This window comes from Eucyclogobius newberryi, unplaced genomic scaffold (genome assembly GCF_026437365.1).
Source record: "Eucyclogobius newberryi isolate DKJ021-1_F unplaced genomic scaffold, fEucNew1.0.hap1 SCAF_12, whole genome shotgun sequence".
Classification (NCBI taxonomy): Eukaryota; Metazoa; Chordata; class Actinopteri; order Gobiiformes; family Gobiidae; genus Eucyclogobius; species Eucyclogobius newberryi.
The window spans coordinates 18394844-18413970 of NW_027315746.1; the positions used below are offsets into that span (position 1 = coordinate 18394844).

The window sequence follows — 19127 nt, forward strand, 5'->3', positions numbered from 1 at the left end:
CAACGCTGACACAGACACACACACACAACGCTGACACACACACACACACACACACACAACCAACGCTGACACACACACACACACACAACCAACGCTGACACACACACACAACCAACGCTGACACACACACACAACCAACGCTGACACACACACATACACACACAACCAACGCTGACACACACACACAACCAACGCTGACACACACACACACACACAACCAACGCTGACACACACACACACACGCTGACACACACAATCAATGCTGACACAGACACACACACACACACACACACACACACATACACACACACACACACACATACACACACACACACACACACACGTACACACACACACACACACACACACACACACACACGTACACACACACACACACACACACACGCTGACACACACAATCAATGCTGACACAGACACACACACACACACACAGACACACACACACACACACACAGGCTGAATCACCTTTGTGTCACTGACTCTGTGCGTCAAACTTTTTACTGAAGAAAGACTTTAGTCAGAGTTTTGTTCATCAGTTCGAGGCGAGTTACAGTCTGGGCATCAACTTTCCTTTTAAATAGTACTTAGTAATTAGTGCAAAGTACATTGTTTTTATCAATAGTTGTAATTGTATAGAACTTTCCCACAGTCACACAATTGACACATTTGATTTGAGGTTTATAGTACTTGTTAGCTATCTGTGAGTTATATTTATTTCGGATTAGAATCACAAAGGACAAAGGACAAAATGGCTGATCTAGATCGCAGTTTAGACCAAATGATAATAACTTTCCTTCACGAAAGAATAATCAGACCTATTGAAGTCCTCAAAGTTGTGAGAGATCTCGCTCACAACTCAAATGTAATCAAGCAGTTTCAGTAAGTAATCCTCTGATCATGTGTCGACAGTTTGATTTACCGAAAAACTCAGCCCTGAAACCGCAACCTTTTGTCTCCTCTAACAAAGAACCCGCACTGATTTTTTCCCTCCCTCAGTTTACAAGCGGTTCTAATCCGCTCTCATCTACATTAAGCCTCCGCAGAAGCAGTTCCACATAAACACACACCCGGCAGGGCCAGTCTGACAGCTCCGCGCACAAAGCACCATGGAGCGCACTTGGCACCGAGTGGCTCGAGGGCTGGACGGCTGGGAGGTTTATGACTCTGCTGACGTCAATGACATAATTCAAATAGTTAACCGTGCTGCATGCTTCCAGCGCCCGGACCCGCGCTGCTGGAGGAGAGTCTGGAAAACCTGAACTGGAGCTTTGAGCAATGTGCAGTGAAGGAAGCCAACGAGAGCAGTTGGAATGGGATTTGGAGCTGTAGTTCATCGCTGTTTTTAGTAATAATGTGAAAGACTAGTGTTTTTTAACCTAAATTACTCCTTCAGAAATGGAAAACGATTCGAAAACAATTATATCCTATTATAAAGTGCCCATAAAAAGTAGTATAAAGTCTGTGAAAGGTTTCAATGATCTGAACATGACACTAGTGTAGGATAGAGGCGGCAGATATATAGAAACGTTAAAATATTGCAAAAGTTGTTCTGGAGATATCAAAATAATGCATACTAAGACATTCTAGAAATTATAAAATGGTCAAATAAGTCAATATATAACTCTATATGAAATAATGAATCCTAAAATGTAAATTAAGTGAGCTAAATCAATACTACAAAAAAAAAAACAATGTATTAGTAGCGCATTCATTTGGCTACAGTACAAACTATGCACGAAAAACATGCAAAAAAAAATAATTTACACTATTTTAAAATTGTGGTTAGGATCTTGAGTTCTCACCACTTCCCCTAACGCTCATAATAATTTCCCATCAATCTGATATTACCCTGTTACTTCCTTTTCCTTGTACAGAAGTGTTGACTGCTGCTCAGCTGTGCCAGTCATCGCTCACATACTTACAATAAAAGACAAAAGATGAATGAGTAATGCCCATTGTGCAGAGGCCCCACACACTCACAGTTTACGCACTAAGTCACATGGAAATGAGACGAACAATGTATAGGATTCACTGCAGCTGCGTATACTGTTTACCTTCGTTCACTGCATGTGACTAATTCAATATTGTATTTTAAATGTCTAAACCGCACTGCCAAACATGCACAGACTTTGCTCATTACAGTCGTTCAGTTAGTGTTTGATAATGTAGTGAATAATGAAATGCAAATGTAGCAGCACTCGCAATAAGTAATAGTAGCAGTGGGTACTTTCATTTCCTATAGTTAGTAATGTTCTGTGTGATACCAATGTTGTTTCATTGTGTTTTATATCATTAAAATTACTTTTGGCCTTATAGTTTAAGAAAAAGTCAGTGTTTAGAGTCATAGTCGTGAATAAAATGTTCAAAACTTATGTCTAAACATTAGTTTCTTTTAGCGCTCGTGTGTTTAAAATGCATAAACGTTGACTACCTCTGACACAAATGTAAGATCTCTAACCTTGAGGGCCAAGTTTCTGTAACATATTCAATTCCAGCAGATTATTCATCAGTCCTTGATTCTTACAGACGTCACCACTTGGCAGAGGCTGTTTTTATCAAACGTGAAAGAGAAACAAGAGTATAATCTGAAAGAGTTTGACAAGAATGAGTCCTCTGTTTAGACCTCGTTGATACGGCTGTGATGATTTGTAACGCTTTTTAAATGCAAACTCACATGAGGAAACTACAATCTCCTCACGTTACTACAGCCGGATCTGTGACTGCAAAAACAAGCCACAGTGACGCAGTTTGGGCTGAGCCGATTTAAGAGATAAACGCTTTTTTTTTTCTTCAGTTTTTGCCTAACTTTATTTTCCTGGTCACGTTTGTCTGCTTCTGTTTCCTTCTTTGAATCGGGGCCTTTGCCTTCTTTTGCATCTGAGAAAACCAGCAGTGGAAATTACATATTTTTTGTGCAATATTATGCAAAGTTTTAAAAATGCCCAATCTGTGCACATCTTCAGAGCTTAACTTCTGAATGCACTTTCATTTAAACAGTTTCTTCTCCTGTTTTTGACTCACCTTGGAAGAGGTGTGATGTGGCTACTAATATTTGGAACATTTTACTGGCCCAAAACGATACTTACTGTGTGTTTCAGTATGGATGGCATTTCCTTCATAAAACCCGAGACTGAAAACAGGAAAACTCTGCTTTCCTTTCCGGTTTAACTGATGACCAAGACAGTTTTGCTAAACAATAATCTTTATACACCGGCAGGAGTCCGGGACTATTATGTTTTCTAACACATCCACAAAAGTTGAAGACCTTGAATTCAAATCTCCTCTGCATCTTTTAACATTTCACATGCATTTAATCTGGTTGTTTCCACTGTGTCCCACGTGCGTCACAATGAAGGCCTGGGGGAGAGTTAGGAGTTTGTGATTACTTGAGAAAGGTCAAGGTTTGTGAGGAGAGGGTTGGAGGACGCACAATAAGAGCCGGCCGGGTGTCTTGTATTTTTTCCTGCCGTTGGACGAGTAACAGTCCACCTGTGCTGATAGGAAGTGTGTTCGAGCCACTCTGACGTCAATCCAGGACTCGGGACCCAGAGCATCATACACCGCCTCCGACTAACTCATCCTCTCCTGCTTTTGGTTTGACTAAATGTATGTTTGTCGCTCATCCAAACATCTCATTTAGAATATACAAGAGACACATTTCAGTTGCTGCACTGCTGTTCGTGAATGAAAGTGATTTTAGCCACATTAGCATTTAAAGCTGGTTTGATGGTACTTCTGCATATTGAGCAAAGTAGAGCCACTAAATAATACTGCTACTTGTGAATTTATCCAAGAGCAGAATCATTTAAGAGGAAAACAATCTGAATTGGCAAAAGAAGATGGCTAATTAAACAATAAAGTAAAATGTAACAAAATCTCATGATAATAGATAATAATACATTTGACATGAGTCTACATCTGCAGCTAAGACTAAAACTATCCTGTTGTTAATACTTCTACTGCAATCCAGACCTGACCTTTAAAATGTGTGATTTAAATGCGGTTTGACCGGTTTGACAGACTCATGATGACTGCTGTGTAAATCACAGGTCAATTAATGCAACCAAATGATTGAAGACAACTAGGGCAATGTTTAGTTTATGCAAAGGGAACACTTGTAAACTACAGGTGTATTTACTCAGTATTTTCATCTCCTCTGCAGTCAGATTTTCCAATCTTTTAATTCTTAAGAATCTCAGATAAACTGATAAAATACACATCATAATTTCCGAGAACAACTTAACTCACCTGATAGACACACTTTGGTGAGGGGAGGATGACTCGTGGCTGGAGACCTCCTGAGAAAACAGAAACAGATCAGGTTACATATGTTTAGTGTTTCAGCATATGTAAAGATCACACTTTTTCAGCCTGTGCTTTCTGAGAGACGAGTGATGGTTCACACTCATCCATGTCAACTGTCGGCTGTGATGAGCTGAAATTATTCAAACAATGTCTAAAATAAATTGTAATTCTGCTATTATTTTTCAACAATATTTGAATGATATTATCAAATGAAACACTATTGCAGTGTTGGCACTCACAAGGCTCCAGTGGAATGATTTTGTTGTAACTTTGGTTTTCTTATTTTTTGTTTTGTCTCACAACAAACACAAAAAAAAAGATATTACTTCTGTTATTTTTAATGACGTAACAATATCCTCAGTTTGCAAATCACGATTGACCAAACTCTAAAAAGTCCACACTGACATGCTAAGAGATAAGCCAGGCATTTAAACCAGATAAAAAAACGTTTGATAAGATAAGATAATCCTTTAATATCCACACAAGGGGGAATTTCGTTGTTACAACGCAGTAGAACAGGAGGAAAGGACAGATTATAGGAAGTTTAAAAAAACAACATGCCGTCATACCACAGTCACAAAATAAACCCCTGATAAGATACAACATGTTAAAGGTTTTCACTTTCTAAATGCAACAGATCCCAGTGTGGTCAAGAACAGGTATAAATGCTCTGGCGCCCCCATGTGGTGAATGTTGGCAAAAATCCCTCCTTCTTCTCAATTGGAATTGGGAGAATTCACATTTGACTTCTCTAATCACATGTATTATTGTCACATTTGGACTACTCACTTGTTGGAGACGCCCTGCACATTAGTCAGAGTGGTGAAGTTGTTTCTGACTGATCTGAGGCTTGCTAGCACCTACAAAGCAGAGCAACAGCGTAAGGATGACATAAAACCACAATGAATTGAACATTTTGGCACATTTATAGGACTATTTTCTGATACAGTGTATAAACTGTGTTTGGTGTTTTTACAAGACATTTCTATATAACAGTTTGCACAATGTAACGTTTTTGGTTGAGGATCCACCACCTGATTGTCTCCATGGAAATGTTATTGCTTTGCCAATAATGTTCCAATACTGTGTTTGTTTGAAACCAAGGAAGTTAAATATGATCTAAGAACTAATGTAAAAACATTTGTTTTAGTTTTTCTGTTCAAGGGTCAACTTGTGGAATGGTCTAATAGACAAACTTAGTAAGAATTGTATTTTACATTTAAAATAAACTGTTAAAGGAAATGTAATAACGTTAAGAGGTATATGTAATAAGGTATTAACAACTGTAACTGACCAAATGCACTGTAGATAAGTGAAACAAAAAGGTGTTGGGTCAGAAAGCCAATCCAGCTAGTTTCAAATAATATCTGTTCTATACCAGGGTTAAATAAACCCAAAAAACTGGCATTGATTTTTTAGGAAGAATAAAAAACCTGTTGTAAAGGACTCTTACCTGAGCAAAAGGAGTTACAATCAAGTCTTCAGTGTGCCTAAGAAACATTAAAGTCATCAGCTCAGTTACTGTTTCAAACGACTACAATAACCATGGCAAATACTGGGAAATAACTCACAGTTCCCCCACAATGGAGGAGTTTCTGGACAAGGATTTGGGCGAGAGCTCATAGTCGCTATCGGAGCGGTACAGGAAGGACTCTCTGCGCTGGCCGTGGCAGGCGGAGTTCGGGTGGAGAACCAGACTAGATCCCGGAGAGGCCTGTGGATCGGTGGGACTGCAGCACAACGACGGGCCTTTCTCGCCATCAAAACTGCAAGAAACAAAAAGAGTCCACGCTTTAAATCAAATCTCATTCATTACAGTGAGTGGTTTACATCATGTTCATAAATCCCCTCTGACTAAAATGATTATTCAGCCGCGTGTCACTGGCCCAAAAACCTATCAAAGGCCGTCACAAATAAGACCAGAAAGGGGAGGGGCAGCTGTTTTTGAGTCTGGATTATAAAACCAGGCTCCACAAGTCGTCTCGTCTGCAAACATAGATGCAATGGAAGAGGTCGTGTTTCAAAATGTGAAAACAACCACCACCACTGCAAAGAATGACTTCTAATTGCATGATATATTCACAATTAGTTGATTGGTTAATTTTGGGGGAAATGTAAAAGAAATAAGTATTTTTTTTAATATTGCGTATTGTAATTTGCAGTTTAAAAAGTAGGATTCTGTTCAGAGTGGACATTGTAAACAACCTGAGGAACATTAACCGTTTGAGACTGAAAAATGACGCTATAAAAAGAATCTCATACATTTTAGAACATTTTGTAGAAGTCTAAACTAGGCGAGGCTGGGCAGGTTTATCTGTAGAGCACAATTCGTACAAAGTAATCTAAAGTGTTTCCAGTAACAGGAAAAGATGCCTTAAAATCACAAACAGATAAAAACAAAAATAATCATTATAAAATGTACTATAAAAGAGAAGAGTGTAGATAATATACGCACAGCTGAACAGATGTGTTTTGAGCCTAGATTTGAGCTGCAGGTACAACAAGTTTGTTCGATCACAACATAGGACTTTCTGTTACTTTAATAATTAGAGCCTTTGTGATTGGATGATTAGAATTTTGATTCAATTGCAATACATTGTGCAGCCTTACCTCATACATTTACATGCTTTAATGATGTGCTCTTCACATTACCATATAGATGTATCTGTTGTTAGCGCGTATAACAATAGTTGTCCCCACCATGAAAAAACAAATCCTGCCAGTGGCTCCGTGCTGTGTTTGATGTGAAGATTTGAACAGTTATGGAATATGTTTGGACAAGATGTGTTGCCAAAGTAGCACAGATTCTGCAACTACAGAGGAACGCAAACGACTCTAGTGCGAGTTAATCAAGTGGACCGACAAAGATGTGTGAAGGTAATGCAAACAATCCGTTCCGGAGGCTAAAGAGGCTATAATCTGTCATATACTGGCGGCAGAGAGAGGACGAGTGCGGCAGATGATGGGGTGAAAGGTCAAAGTGCAGACGCCGCAGCTACAACAGATGCAGTAAGCCACCACAACTCTCACCACCGCAGGAAAGCATTACACAGATGATGTAAATACTGCATACTTCTATAACATTGCAAATTATTTATTCTAGAGTAAATATTTCTGACTTCTGTCTCAATTCCAGGCACCAGTTCAGCACAGCCCGTAAGACAAAGGCTCAAGATTAACAATAATGACATGCATAATCATGAACGTCACACATAATGTTTTTTGCGTCACTTCAGAAAAATACTTTAAAACCTCGGCATAATCACTTAATCTGTAACAGCAGACAGTTATGTCCATTAGTGACGCACAGTTGAACATAGAGTGTGGGGAATCAGAGCAGATACAAGTTGTAAGCCTTTTCATAATAGTGTTTTCACAATATTGAAATGTCAAACTCAATGATAAAGCTCCATACTCAAGTTTGATACAAAAAAAACCTCATACTTTTTTAATATCATAAGAAGCATGGGTGTGTTATATGTAAAATGTGCTGTTCTATAAAGGGAAATCCAGTCTCCTTTACTATTTCAGTATTACAATCAATATCATGTACTTTAAACACAGACTGATGCAGTTTCTTTAGTTACAATAGTGTCACGCTGGATCTGAAAAGTGAAAAGTATCGATACCTGGTCAAAGGAGTAACTATACCATTCTTAGTATTGTTCAGTAACTGACAGTGACTCATAAGCGTAAAATGTACAGTTAAGTTTAAAAGGCGTATGATATTATTTTAAGGCAAGATGTAAAAAAAAAAGAAAAAGAAAAGAGAATGACACAAGTATTCACCTCGGAGCTGAGATGAGCACACTAGTCACCACCTCGTCACTGAAGTCAAAACGCTCCACCCTGCATCTGGGAGACCTGCGCGTCATCCTGGTCTAAAGCCAGCGCCAAATGTACACACTAAGACTGCTCTTTATGCAGAAAATACAGCCAAACGTGTCCGGTAATAAGCCATGTGCAGGAATAGCTGTTTGTCTCGTTGGCAGATGACGCGAGATGGCTCTGGGCAGGATCTACATGCACTGACCGCCTTTCCCACTCGGCTCTGTATTAAACCCAGCACTGCAGATTAGTGACTTTATCATCCCTCTCCCGCCCCACTACTGTATGTTTTGCATGCACGGGGTCAAATTTGGACAATCAACGAGAAACGTGCTGAGTTGATGGATAATGTTAGTGTTTGTTTGGATTGCTATAAAACACAGAGTCCTACATTTGATTTGGAAACGGAGTAGACTCGAATAATGAACCAGGGTCACACATGCTTTGGTTTGGACAAGGTTAATTTCTCACAGTTTCTCACATTTTCAGACCACAAGACTGCACAAAATTCCTGGGATGTGTGACTGCATGCACATCAGCTACACAATGGTGTCCTTCTGCAAGATGATTAATCAAATGTGCTTTATCATAGAGAATCTTGCTATGGCTTTGAGAATAGATGAGTTGGGTTGTTAGTCAACTAAATGGATTGCGATGCCAAGCGCAGGTCGACACGGACAGACTGGAGGCTATTTCAGGCCACAACAGAAAGCGTGTCCGTGTTGAAAATACAGAAAGCAAAGTCAAACTCAGTGGCCTCAAATAGCTTCTTTGTATTATGATTCACTGTTTGGCCAAATCCATAATGGCTCTTTGGCTGATCATGACTGAAGTTGTTTTTGCAAATAAATAAGAGACTAATTGGATTCAGCATGAAACATACTTTTCGCAAATGTTCACAACAGACTGACATATTTATTGCCTGCTGTCAAAAAGTTGAAGAAGGGAATCATGAAATCAAAATGTAAATATCTATATTTACAGAAAACCTAGCTATTAAACAGCCCATTTAGAGTGACATTTGAAATATGTATAAAAAGCTTGCAATTACACAAACCAGAAATATTGTATTTTGTTGGGAAATGCTTTGCCTGTTAATCCAAGACTGGTTTATAGTACTTATTTAAACCTTTTCTGTTTGGCCCATAATCGCTTAAAGCTATGGCTACAGCTTTGTAAACAGCAGCAACACGCGTGCTTAGAGGTGGTAAATATATCAAGATAATATCATGAATGTTGTTTTGAAGATAGGCTAAATTTGAATATCAAGCATAATGTTAAAAAAAATAGAAAAAAATTCAAATAAGGTGATATTTTTTCACTTTTTACAATTAATCTTACAAACATTTCACATTTGCCTGATGATTACCTCAACTAAACACCCAAAGCATTTCTGTTGGATTGACATAATGTTGTCTGACTATCTTCATAGACTTACACAAATGGAGGTGAACAGGGTGAAGAAGTGACGCACACGCGCCGCTCTGACCTCTGACCTCACCTGTCGGGGTCGGCCTGTGTGATGTCGATTCGGGGCAGGGAGACGATGGGCAGGCTGGTCGGTCTGCTCCGGGTCACTGGGTCCTCGTCGGGGCTCAGAGGCCGCGCTCGGTCCCGTTCGTTCTCTGCCTGTCGCCATGACAACGGGGGTAGCTGCAAGTTCCCAGAGAAGCGCCTGTGGACTTTACACGGGTCCAAGCCGAGGGTGCTGCCGCTGGGGACCGGCCCGGGAGACGGCTCCTTACTCTCCTGTCAGATTGGAAGAGAAATATGCGCATATATTTTGAGTCTGACATTGACTGAGCTCACACGAGGGCCTGTTGTTTTTTAAAATGTACGAGGCTACAACAACGAACAAAATAAGGCTCAATCGACACATTATGGGAAGAAAGAGCATTTTTCTTATTTGAGTGTTTATTTGATATAAGGGACATAGCAATTTCATTGAATGAACCTTTCCATAAGAGGATTTAGGACAAAAATGAAAAAATATAAAGTAAAAAAATAAGTCAGTAAACAATATTAATAATAAAGATCTACATTTCACTTATATCAGCATGATCAAGTATCAGTCCTGATTTCAGCCACAGCTTCAGAAAACTAAAATTTCAACAAAAATGCCAACGTTCATGTAGGATATACTAAAAAACAGTGCTGCCCGGAGGTAGAGTGGTTAAAACACAGCACATATGCCAGGCTCCATGTGCATTCCCTTTTCACGCCTTCCTTTCCTGTCTAATAAGGCCTTCGGGCCAAAACATTCTTAGATATGTATACTTTAATTTAATGAATATAATGTAGGAGTTTCACTATATAAAGTCTAGACAAAAGCATGAAGCAAATGACTTTCACCTATGTTTTAATCCACTGCATAAGACAAACAAGAATGAATACGTGGATTGCAGTCCTCTAACACCCAAGCCACCAATTGACAGTTAATGAAGCCGCTCTGAATATAAATTGTCTGGTTAAGTTGTCTGTTTGAGTGTGAAGGTTCTCGTAAAAAGGGCCCGGGTGCTTTGCTCCAATGACCGGCTGTAAACAAGCCAGAGCTGATTGTGCATACATCACCGGTCACTTTATGTGCGGCGCATGCGAGAGTAAATGAAACACGCCAACAGCTCCAATTCAATAAAGCCCCGGCTCAAGAAGCAGGAGGGATGGAGAGGGGCCAAGGGATTCCTGGAATACCACTTCAGTGAAACAAGAAGTTATTTGTTTGTTACTCAGAGTTTTTGTTTGATTGGAGCTGGAGAGAAAGTGTGGGCCAGACTGAAGTCCCAGTCCACCTCACAGTCCTCAGAGCGGCCAGACGAGGGAAGATGGACTCTTGTATTGAACTATTTTATTGAAACACTCTTTTCTTTGTAAATATACTCAAGCTACTTTAGTTTATTCTGGGTCCAATTTTATCAAATCAATTTTTTACGGACCTTTCGCGGTCCAAACAAACAAATTGATTAATCGAAAGAATCATAGCCGGATTAATTGATTGACAAAAGCTTCAACCCTTTATTTGACCATCTCTAAATGTTTTTTCTATGCATTTTAAATAATAACTCTCTATCTGTGTACAGCTTCTTGAGAATTGTAGATAGAAAGCACTGTTTAACTTTTTTTTTTTTAGGTTTATTAGAGACCAAACAAAACGTACATTATATACTTGTGTTTTCTATCTTACAGGCACTTCATATAAAATAATGATGGATAATAAAGCAAGTCTGTGGAAGATGAAAAGACAAATGTGGGCAGAATATATCAGAGTGACAGAAAGCAGGAGATGGTTATAGACCGGGACTGGGACAGACAGGAGACTGTTGACAGTAAACAGAGATTCGCTGACTCCTCTCCTCCTTCTTGGAAATGTAATTTGTCTGATTTATTGAGTCTGTCTTTAAGACTCATTCTCTGTGAAGAGGACAGCATGCAATTTGGCCTAATACAACTCGGGGTGAACCAGAAATACTCTGTCACGTGTGAAAGCTGGTGGATTTATCACTATCATCTTAGTAAACTGTTTCATTCCCAGCTAAAGTATTTGTCAATCCTGCATCGATTGTACCTCTCACATCCGGACATGTAATCCTAGAGCCTCCTTGATTCATTGAGCTTGTTCTAAATGACACTGTATTTACTGCTCAAGGGTTCACTCACTGTACCTTAAACAAGAGCAACACAATTACAGTTTAAATCAGAGCCTTAATGCCAAAGCCTGCTTTGTTCTCAGTGCTGTGTGGCTGAGGTCACAGAGGGACAGCAGAACGTTCATACACCAGTGTCACAGAGTGACAGAACATAAAAGAGCAGCGCTGGCTGCTGAACCTGAAAGAGTGATTCATGAAACACTCACCAAATTATATTCTGGAGCTTGAGGAAATCTAAGCCTAACCTGAATTATTAAGCTCAATCGTGAAGGAGAGAAAAAGGATGTGCTTCAATTATTTAAAGTTGAAACCGCTCACTTTTTTTGTACCAATAATGGGGCCTGTAACAAAAAATGACTTTCAGCCAAACATTTTTAACATTATCTACATTATGACTTTTAAAGTTGATTTGAAAAAAATAAAAAAATTAAAATACGAAGGCTTCTAGATAGAGAATATTTACAAATAACTGTATTATCGATGAAATCGAACATGGTTTATTATTTGTATAATGATACACTGTGTACTTTTGTATTTATCAAAATACAAGTATAATTATTTTTGATAGTGGACTAGTTACGATTAGTTGATTCATCCTTGCAGCCCTGTATCAAACTGTACAAATCTGTTCAAAAAGCAAAAGTGGGAACGCAAAATGAATTGTGTCTGGTTCAAACCTGGAAAATGTATTTAAAATAAAGGCGATTTCATAGGCCTATGGAGCCAAGCTTTTGTCATAAATAAGAACTTGTTTTTAATAACCTATCTGGGTGTGAGCAGTCCTTTAATAAACTAATATATGCATTATTTGTACGTAATTAACCATCATATGAGATTTAAAGTTGGAGGTCATACTGTTTAACACATAACATAATTCATGGTGCCCTTCTGTTATTAGTGTTTGAAAAAGTCATATCGTTGTTTCAGAATATTAGTTTAGGATTAGGAGGATAATCCACACTTTTATCTACAACACACTTTGGAGATGTACTGATAAAACAAAATCCTGGACTAGCTGGACTAAACAAACAAGAAGAACAACTAAACAAGTATCAGTAACCATTTCAAAACTGAAGCTGGGTAGTTGCATCTCATGTCATAGCAAACTGGAAGCAAAACAAGATAGCATGGAATCGGCCAATCAGTGTAGAGCTAATGGGGCACTCTGAGGACAGGAAAATGCACGTTGGCATTTGGGCCCTTGTTGGACCAGAGCATTCTTTACAAACACAGAAACATGAAACAGATGGAGCTCTCAGTCCGACCCCAGTTTGTTTGTTTTTTTAACACTTTCCTCCATTCACTGCTAATGTGCCAACCTTTAACCCAAAGCCTCTCTACCCACAAACATAGCACCGTCTCACCACTACAGAAGCTCACAGGTCCTCTGCTCTGTGGACCGTTGGATGGCGCTCTGCATGTGCGCCGTACAGTCATCTGTTTATGAGTCAGTCACAAGTACACATGCCGCACCTGGCCGCCTTTTCCCAAAAAGTCAATCTGCTCGTGCTTTTTACAGCAAGCAAAAAGAGAACAATGCCAGCCCTTTCTGGCACACTGGAGGTGGGTTAAGTGTCTTGCTGCGGGACAAATCAACAGTATTCGCTGGCGTGAAAGGGATTCATCTGTCAACCTTTGGACACTTCACTAACTGAGTCACTGCTGCTGCACTTGTCCTCGGGCAAGTGCCTTTTGGATGGACACACGAGTTACTGCCGCACTGTCAAATGCTGTCGTTCATAATTCATTACCAATTTAAAGTTTCTTCTTAAAGTTTCATCTCCATTGTCTGCACCGTACCATGTAGATTTTGAGACAACAATAACAGCCGTAGTAGCGATCCACAAACTGCGTACTGGGATACATGCATACAGCAAATTACAGTTAAAATAGAAGGTACACATCATCATGAATGCATGGTGAACTGATGGTTGAGTAGGTAAATGGATGCGTACCTCTCCTGGTGTAACCCCATGTGCGCTCCTGCTTTTCCTCATCTTGAAACACACTCAATCGTCCTCTCTCGTCTGAAGCTGTGGAGATGGTGCTTTAGTGTGCTCTTCTACGCCTGCACAGACAAGGAAACGGGTGGAGGAGGACAGGGCACAGCAGCCAGTTACAGGTCTGTTTACACTTGGAAAACAACATAAAAATACTTCACTCTAGACTTTGGCAATGGCTCCAGAACGGCTTAGATTAAGATTCGTATGCCGGATCTAGTCAATTTGGGTCCAATGCAGGCACAGACAACCGTTTAAGTCGTACTTTTTGGGTTAGAAATCATATTGTAGCTCAGGATAAACTAGTAAAGACCCTTATAGCAGCAACCACTAACCACAACATGCAACTCCATGCATAGTTATAAATAAATAATATTGCTAATAGGGGGGGGAAACCTCAGTGAGTGGATATGTTACTGTTAGTTGGCAGCAATACACTAGTGGTATTTGTGTGTTGAATAGTATTTGGCATTTTTAATGTTAGTAAAGAAGGATAAATTGTGAGTTTAATGTGCTTATGTCTAACTCATAAGGCCTATGAAGGCTGAGATAGGTGTGGCAAAGGGCTGGAACTTTCCGGGATTACGCAAAACACTATAAAATGAATGAAATGGGTAAAAATAGGGCATATTCCTCTCTTGAGCACAGGCTTTAGCATTATTCTCTTGTTGTTCATGTTTAATGTGGATTGTAGAGGTCAGTCTGTCTTGTCCATCTGGGCTGAGTGTGCCTCGTCAATTATACATGCAACAAGCTCTTCTGCCAGAGAACAGAGCCGCCGTGTGATAGTCAATATTTTCCGCGTCATTCCTTATTGATTTCTCCACTATTCGCTCACATTAAGCTTTTATTTAAGTGTCACACTGGATTGTTTGGATCCAAATCTGTTTCAGCCTGTGGTGCCAAAGAGAGCTGTTGGTGCTTTCCATCTGTCACATGGGACAAAGCAGATATTTCTGCTTTATGTCCCAAAATGAGGAACACCTTTAGCTGTTAGTGTCTGTCCATAACATATGTGTGACATAAAATCATCTCCCATTATGAACAGTGTGTGATTCATTAGACATTGTCATAGTTCTGAAAACACTAAATGATTCTACATTTCAACAAACCAAAGTATCCATACTCTCTCTATGATAGACATAGCTAAAGTTACATAATGTTAAGATTCTCACAGTTGGACATTTTAGAGTCAAACCCTGAAGGGATGACACAAACATACAGGTCAGACCATCATAACCCTGAAATATGTGCACGGATCTGTCTCCACAGATCTGACCTGTATGACTTGGCTTTGTGGAGACTGATAAGTGTAATGCCATATCACTGAACATATAACAGGCAATGCAATAACATCTCCATGGAGACCAGCAGGACAAAAGAAATAGACATTTTGAAGGTGCCGGTACTTTAAAAGTGTTTATATTTATACAATTGATGGCATCGTTGTTGATGATAAATACTTTTGCAGTTTCTTCAGTCACCAAGTGCACGCAGCAGCTGTGTGTACCCCTGAAGGCTACTTTCTGAGTGCTCTGTCTGTTACATACAGATGGAGGGGCCGCTCCGAGACCACTTACTAGGATTTGATTTGATGCTTTTTCAAAATGTTCAAGGTCTCCAGACAGTACAGTTTTCTCCCGAATTTGAAAACTATTTCAAAATTGAGTTTCAAGATGAAGGCCAATGGTTTAGTATGTTCTTTTAGGGTACTGCCAAGACCCAGATGTCCTGAACATTTCACATTAATTATTTCTAATTGAGTTGTTTATTTGATATACATTTGGTCAATCTTAGTCGTACCATCTTACAAGACAAGATTCTACTTACCAAAGGAAAGATTTGAAGGCAAAACATGCTAAATATATTATTCCATTCAAGTGTCTGAAAAGAAGCAAAGACTGTACTCAATCTGATGAACACCCACATAGATATTATGTCTGTCAACAACACAGTTTGAGTCATTGGGATAAGTTCAATAATAAAAACAACATTATTAATAATAAATGTTGTCAGGAAATCAGACAGGGCCTTCAAACAGATAAATAATGGCAAGAATAACAAGGTTGGCGGTACAGTAAGCTCCTCTGAGGTTGGACACAAACATTTTTAGTTACAGAGGAAATGCATTATTGAGGTTATTATGGAGGAGTCACTGTTTGTTTGTATTGTGAGCAATTGCATTGTGGGCAATTGTGGAACTAGTCTTTATAATGTCATATGCCGAAAATGTACACATTGTGGTTGCAAAACAGCAAAATCAAGTGGATTTCTGGATTAATACATTTAAAACTATGCAACAAAATTGAGAGAATCCCTGATTGCTACTGACTATGAATTTTCATGTGTAAAATCCAATTGAATTACCTCATTAGCAAACATTACTGGGAGCTGCAACTTCCTCGCAATAAAGCTGCATACCATAAGTACAAGCTTAGGAGTACTGTTTCCTCTAATCTTATCTCTGCAGCCTACATGTGTAGACTGTGTAGGCAACGGACTCTCAGAAAAGAGTTGTTCCACACCAGGAAGGTTATGTTTTCACCATTTAATTAAAACGTCAAACAAATCATTCAGGGATTTCTTTCTTTTTAGTATATTAGTACTACATGCTGTATTTTCCACAGAGCAATACAAAGTAATTAACAGATTGAATGATGAGTAAATGGATAAGTGTTCTAATAGAACCTTGACTTGAAGAAAGATCCCATCAATGCCAGATAAATGAATATTATCTGATGTGGAAAGATAACACAAGGATACCAGCGAACGATTCAATGACGACAACAGCAAAAGCAGAAAATAAATGGGATGTGAATGAGTCGCTGTTGATTACATTTCCTTAAGAGATGCAGCAATGGAAAAGCCCAGTCGTGCTGTCAAATAAAAACACCCACTGCAAGACTAATTATCAAGTGTATCAGGAAGCATTGCTAAAAGCCCGTTCTGTTGTTCTCAGAAAAGAGGCTTCCCTTTTTATCACTCGTCCAACATTTCAAGTCCAAAATAGCTCAAACACAGACAAAGAACTAGTAGTGTAGTGTCAGTGCTACAGTCAACATAAGTCTATCTGTATCTGAAAACCGTTCTTGAGGCCGTGGCCTTCAGTCCACGCAGGGCAAATCGATATGATCCATCTCCACCTTATACGACAGACTTGCATCCTCCGAGAGGAAAGTCTGAAGGATTTCTAAAGCAGAGAAGGCACATGTTCAAAAATTCACAGTCTCTGTAACATATGCATTATGCAACATACAAGATTACCATAATCGTGCACAGTGAATGCGAAAGCTAACTGGGAGATGACACTTGATCCGCAACTTCACAATTACAGAGAACATGTTGACAGAGAACGTGATGTGAACAGTTGCTAGATACAGCAATAATTTATCCTAAAACATATCATGTTAATCTATCTGTTTTTCAAATAATGCTTGAATGCAAATAAGTGTATTTGATTTTTTTCAAAAATATCAGCATCACGAAATTTGATTCAGCGCATAACTAACTGGAAAACTTAAAATATAATACAAGTCTCTATTTCTTAATTTAGTGCTCATTTTGACTGGGCTTTAGTTCAGAATTGTATAAGCTTTTATTATGACTACTAAATGAAACTGACATTTCTGTTCAAAAACTGAATAGAAAATATGTGGTACTTTGAATATAAAAAAACATTGCATTTTATTCAAATATAAACATTGTATAAGTATATTATTATTGTTGAAATGTAGTACAGTACGTAGAAATAAATTAGCCAGATGATATTACTTTAAAACATGTGAAATATGTATAAAATTAATGACAAAAGTGTAGAAATATCACTACACTACATGCTGTATTTTCCACAGACAAACTGTCAGCTTCTAATCCAGCAGTTTCAGGAGAGGAGCACATCGTGACTCCTCAGCGCAGACGCCATCAGATACAGCACTTAGAGGATTCAGATTTCAGGTCAAAAACGGTAAAAGAATGTTGCAACAAGAGTGCAAGACAATTATCTGTGAGAGGCCAGAGGCCCTTGTCTGTGATTGTGTGAGAAAAAGCACTACGATGGGATCTTTGACTCCTCAAAGCTACGATACTGTGACACTTTCCTCATTTGGGGTCTCAGTGTGGGACCACTACCACAACCCAACAACCTCACACCACTGTTCAGTTGAGCATCAGTGCAAGTGCAAGTGTACAATCTGCTGCAGAGGCATTTTTATCCTCCAAACAATCACAAAAGCCATTCACCAGTAACCACACAGTCCAGTAGATGAGTCATTATTCTGGCAACACAAAGACTGACCAGCATGGCCTATTTTTTTTTTAGCATTCACTGAGAATAAAAATATGGAGTGCACAAGGCTTTTCACATGTGATATAAAATTAGCACAGACGCTTTGCCACAGAAATCAAATATTCAAAACTAAATATTCCATCTTTTGAATGGTAAAAAAAGTGCTCAAAATGTCACCTTTTAACAGACAATTGACATTACATTTGTTAGACTATAATGGAGTTGGGAGATTTAGTGACATGAGTTAATAAATGAGTCATTAATACTATAAACTAGGATTGCCGCTAGCATCATTACCAAATTATAAAAATAAAATATAATCAAATTGGACCTTTGCTTAATAGTTTCCGAACGGCCAATGTAAGAGAACAAGTATAAGAGAGAAAATGTGTATGTTGTCCTCACTTTTATTGAGGAATAGTGTTGCAGAGTGTCAAAATGTAATGAGTAGGTTATTTAGAAACCAAATTGAGTTATGAAATTTTAGCATTTAGCATGAATACAAACTAGTATATAGCATCACAACTCTAATCATCATCTTCCTTTAGGGTTCAACCATCCACCAAACCGTCCATCACGCCATCCACGTTTTGCAGCTCTCTTCACTCCTCCAAAACATCTGATCTCGTTTGACTTAATCTGAAGTAAATACATGTCTCATCATCTCCCTGTGACTATGGTACATTGTATTGTCATCGTCCCGTGGCTGTAGTGACCCAACACAGACAAAGACAACTCAAAAATAAGATCACCCGATAGGAAACATGTGACTGAGCCTGAACTGCTTTCAAACACAGCCCAAACCTACGGCTCGTTTCACTATAACCACAGAACCCGTGGAATGCGTGGCGAGAAATGACGTTTATTAATCCAGTCTGCCTTGACTGACCTCATTCATCTCGGACTTGTTGTAAACAGAAATCACGTTTTGCGGCCGCGATGTTGTGGACTGCGGACAACGCGCCACCTGAGCCCAAATGTTCAATGATTTTCCACGTTATTTAGCACAACAACAAAAAAAGAAAAAACAGTCGTTCGATTCTT

At 39.0% G+C, this 19127-nt stretch overlaps 1 protein-coding gene across 2 annotated transcripts in view; it reads right to left on the bottom strand.

The window, feature by feature from the left end:
• Positions 1-13871, bottom strand: part of LOC140356295 (3',5'-cyclic-AMP phosphodiesterase 4B-like) — a 29960-nt gene extending 16089 nt beyond the window's left edge. Inside the window, exons 1-6 of one of the 2 annotated variants that reach the window (XM_072441148.1) lie at positions 13754-13871; positions 9656-9903; positions 5898-6092; positions 5780-5816; positions 5116-5186; positions 4270-4319 (exon numbers count right to left, since the gene is read on the bottom strand). In XM_072441148.1, the coding sequence (XP_072297249.1) occupies positions 4270-4319; positions 5116-5186; positions 5780-5816; positions 5898-6092; positions 9656-9903; positions 13754-13795 (643 nt within the window). In that variant the 5' untranslated portion in view covers positions 13796-13871. Of the gene's footprint in view, positions 1-4269; positions 4320-5115; positions 5187-5779; positions 5817-5897; positions 6093-8115; positions 8217-9655; positions 9904-13753 lie in introns of those variants that run through there. The other variant, XM_072441149.1, reaches the window with a different exon arrangement.
• Positions 13872-19127: the final 5256 nt, after the last annotated feature.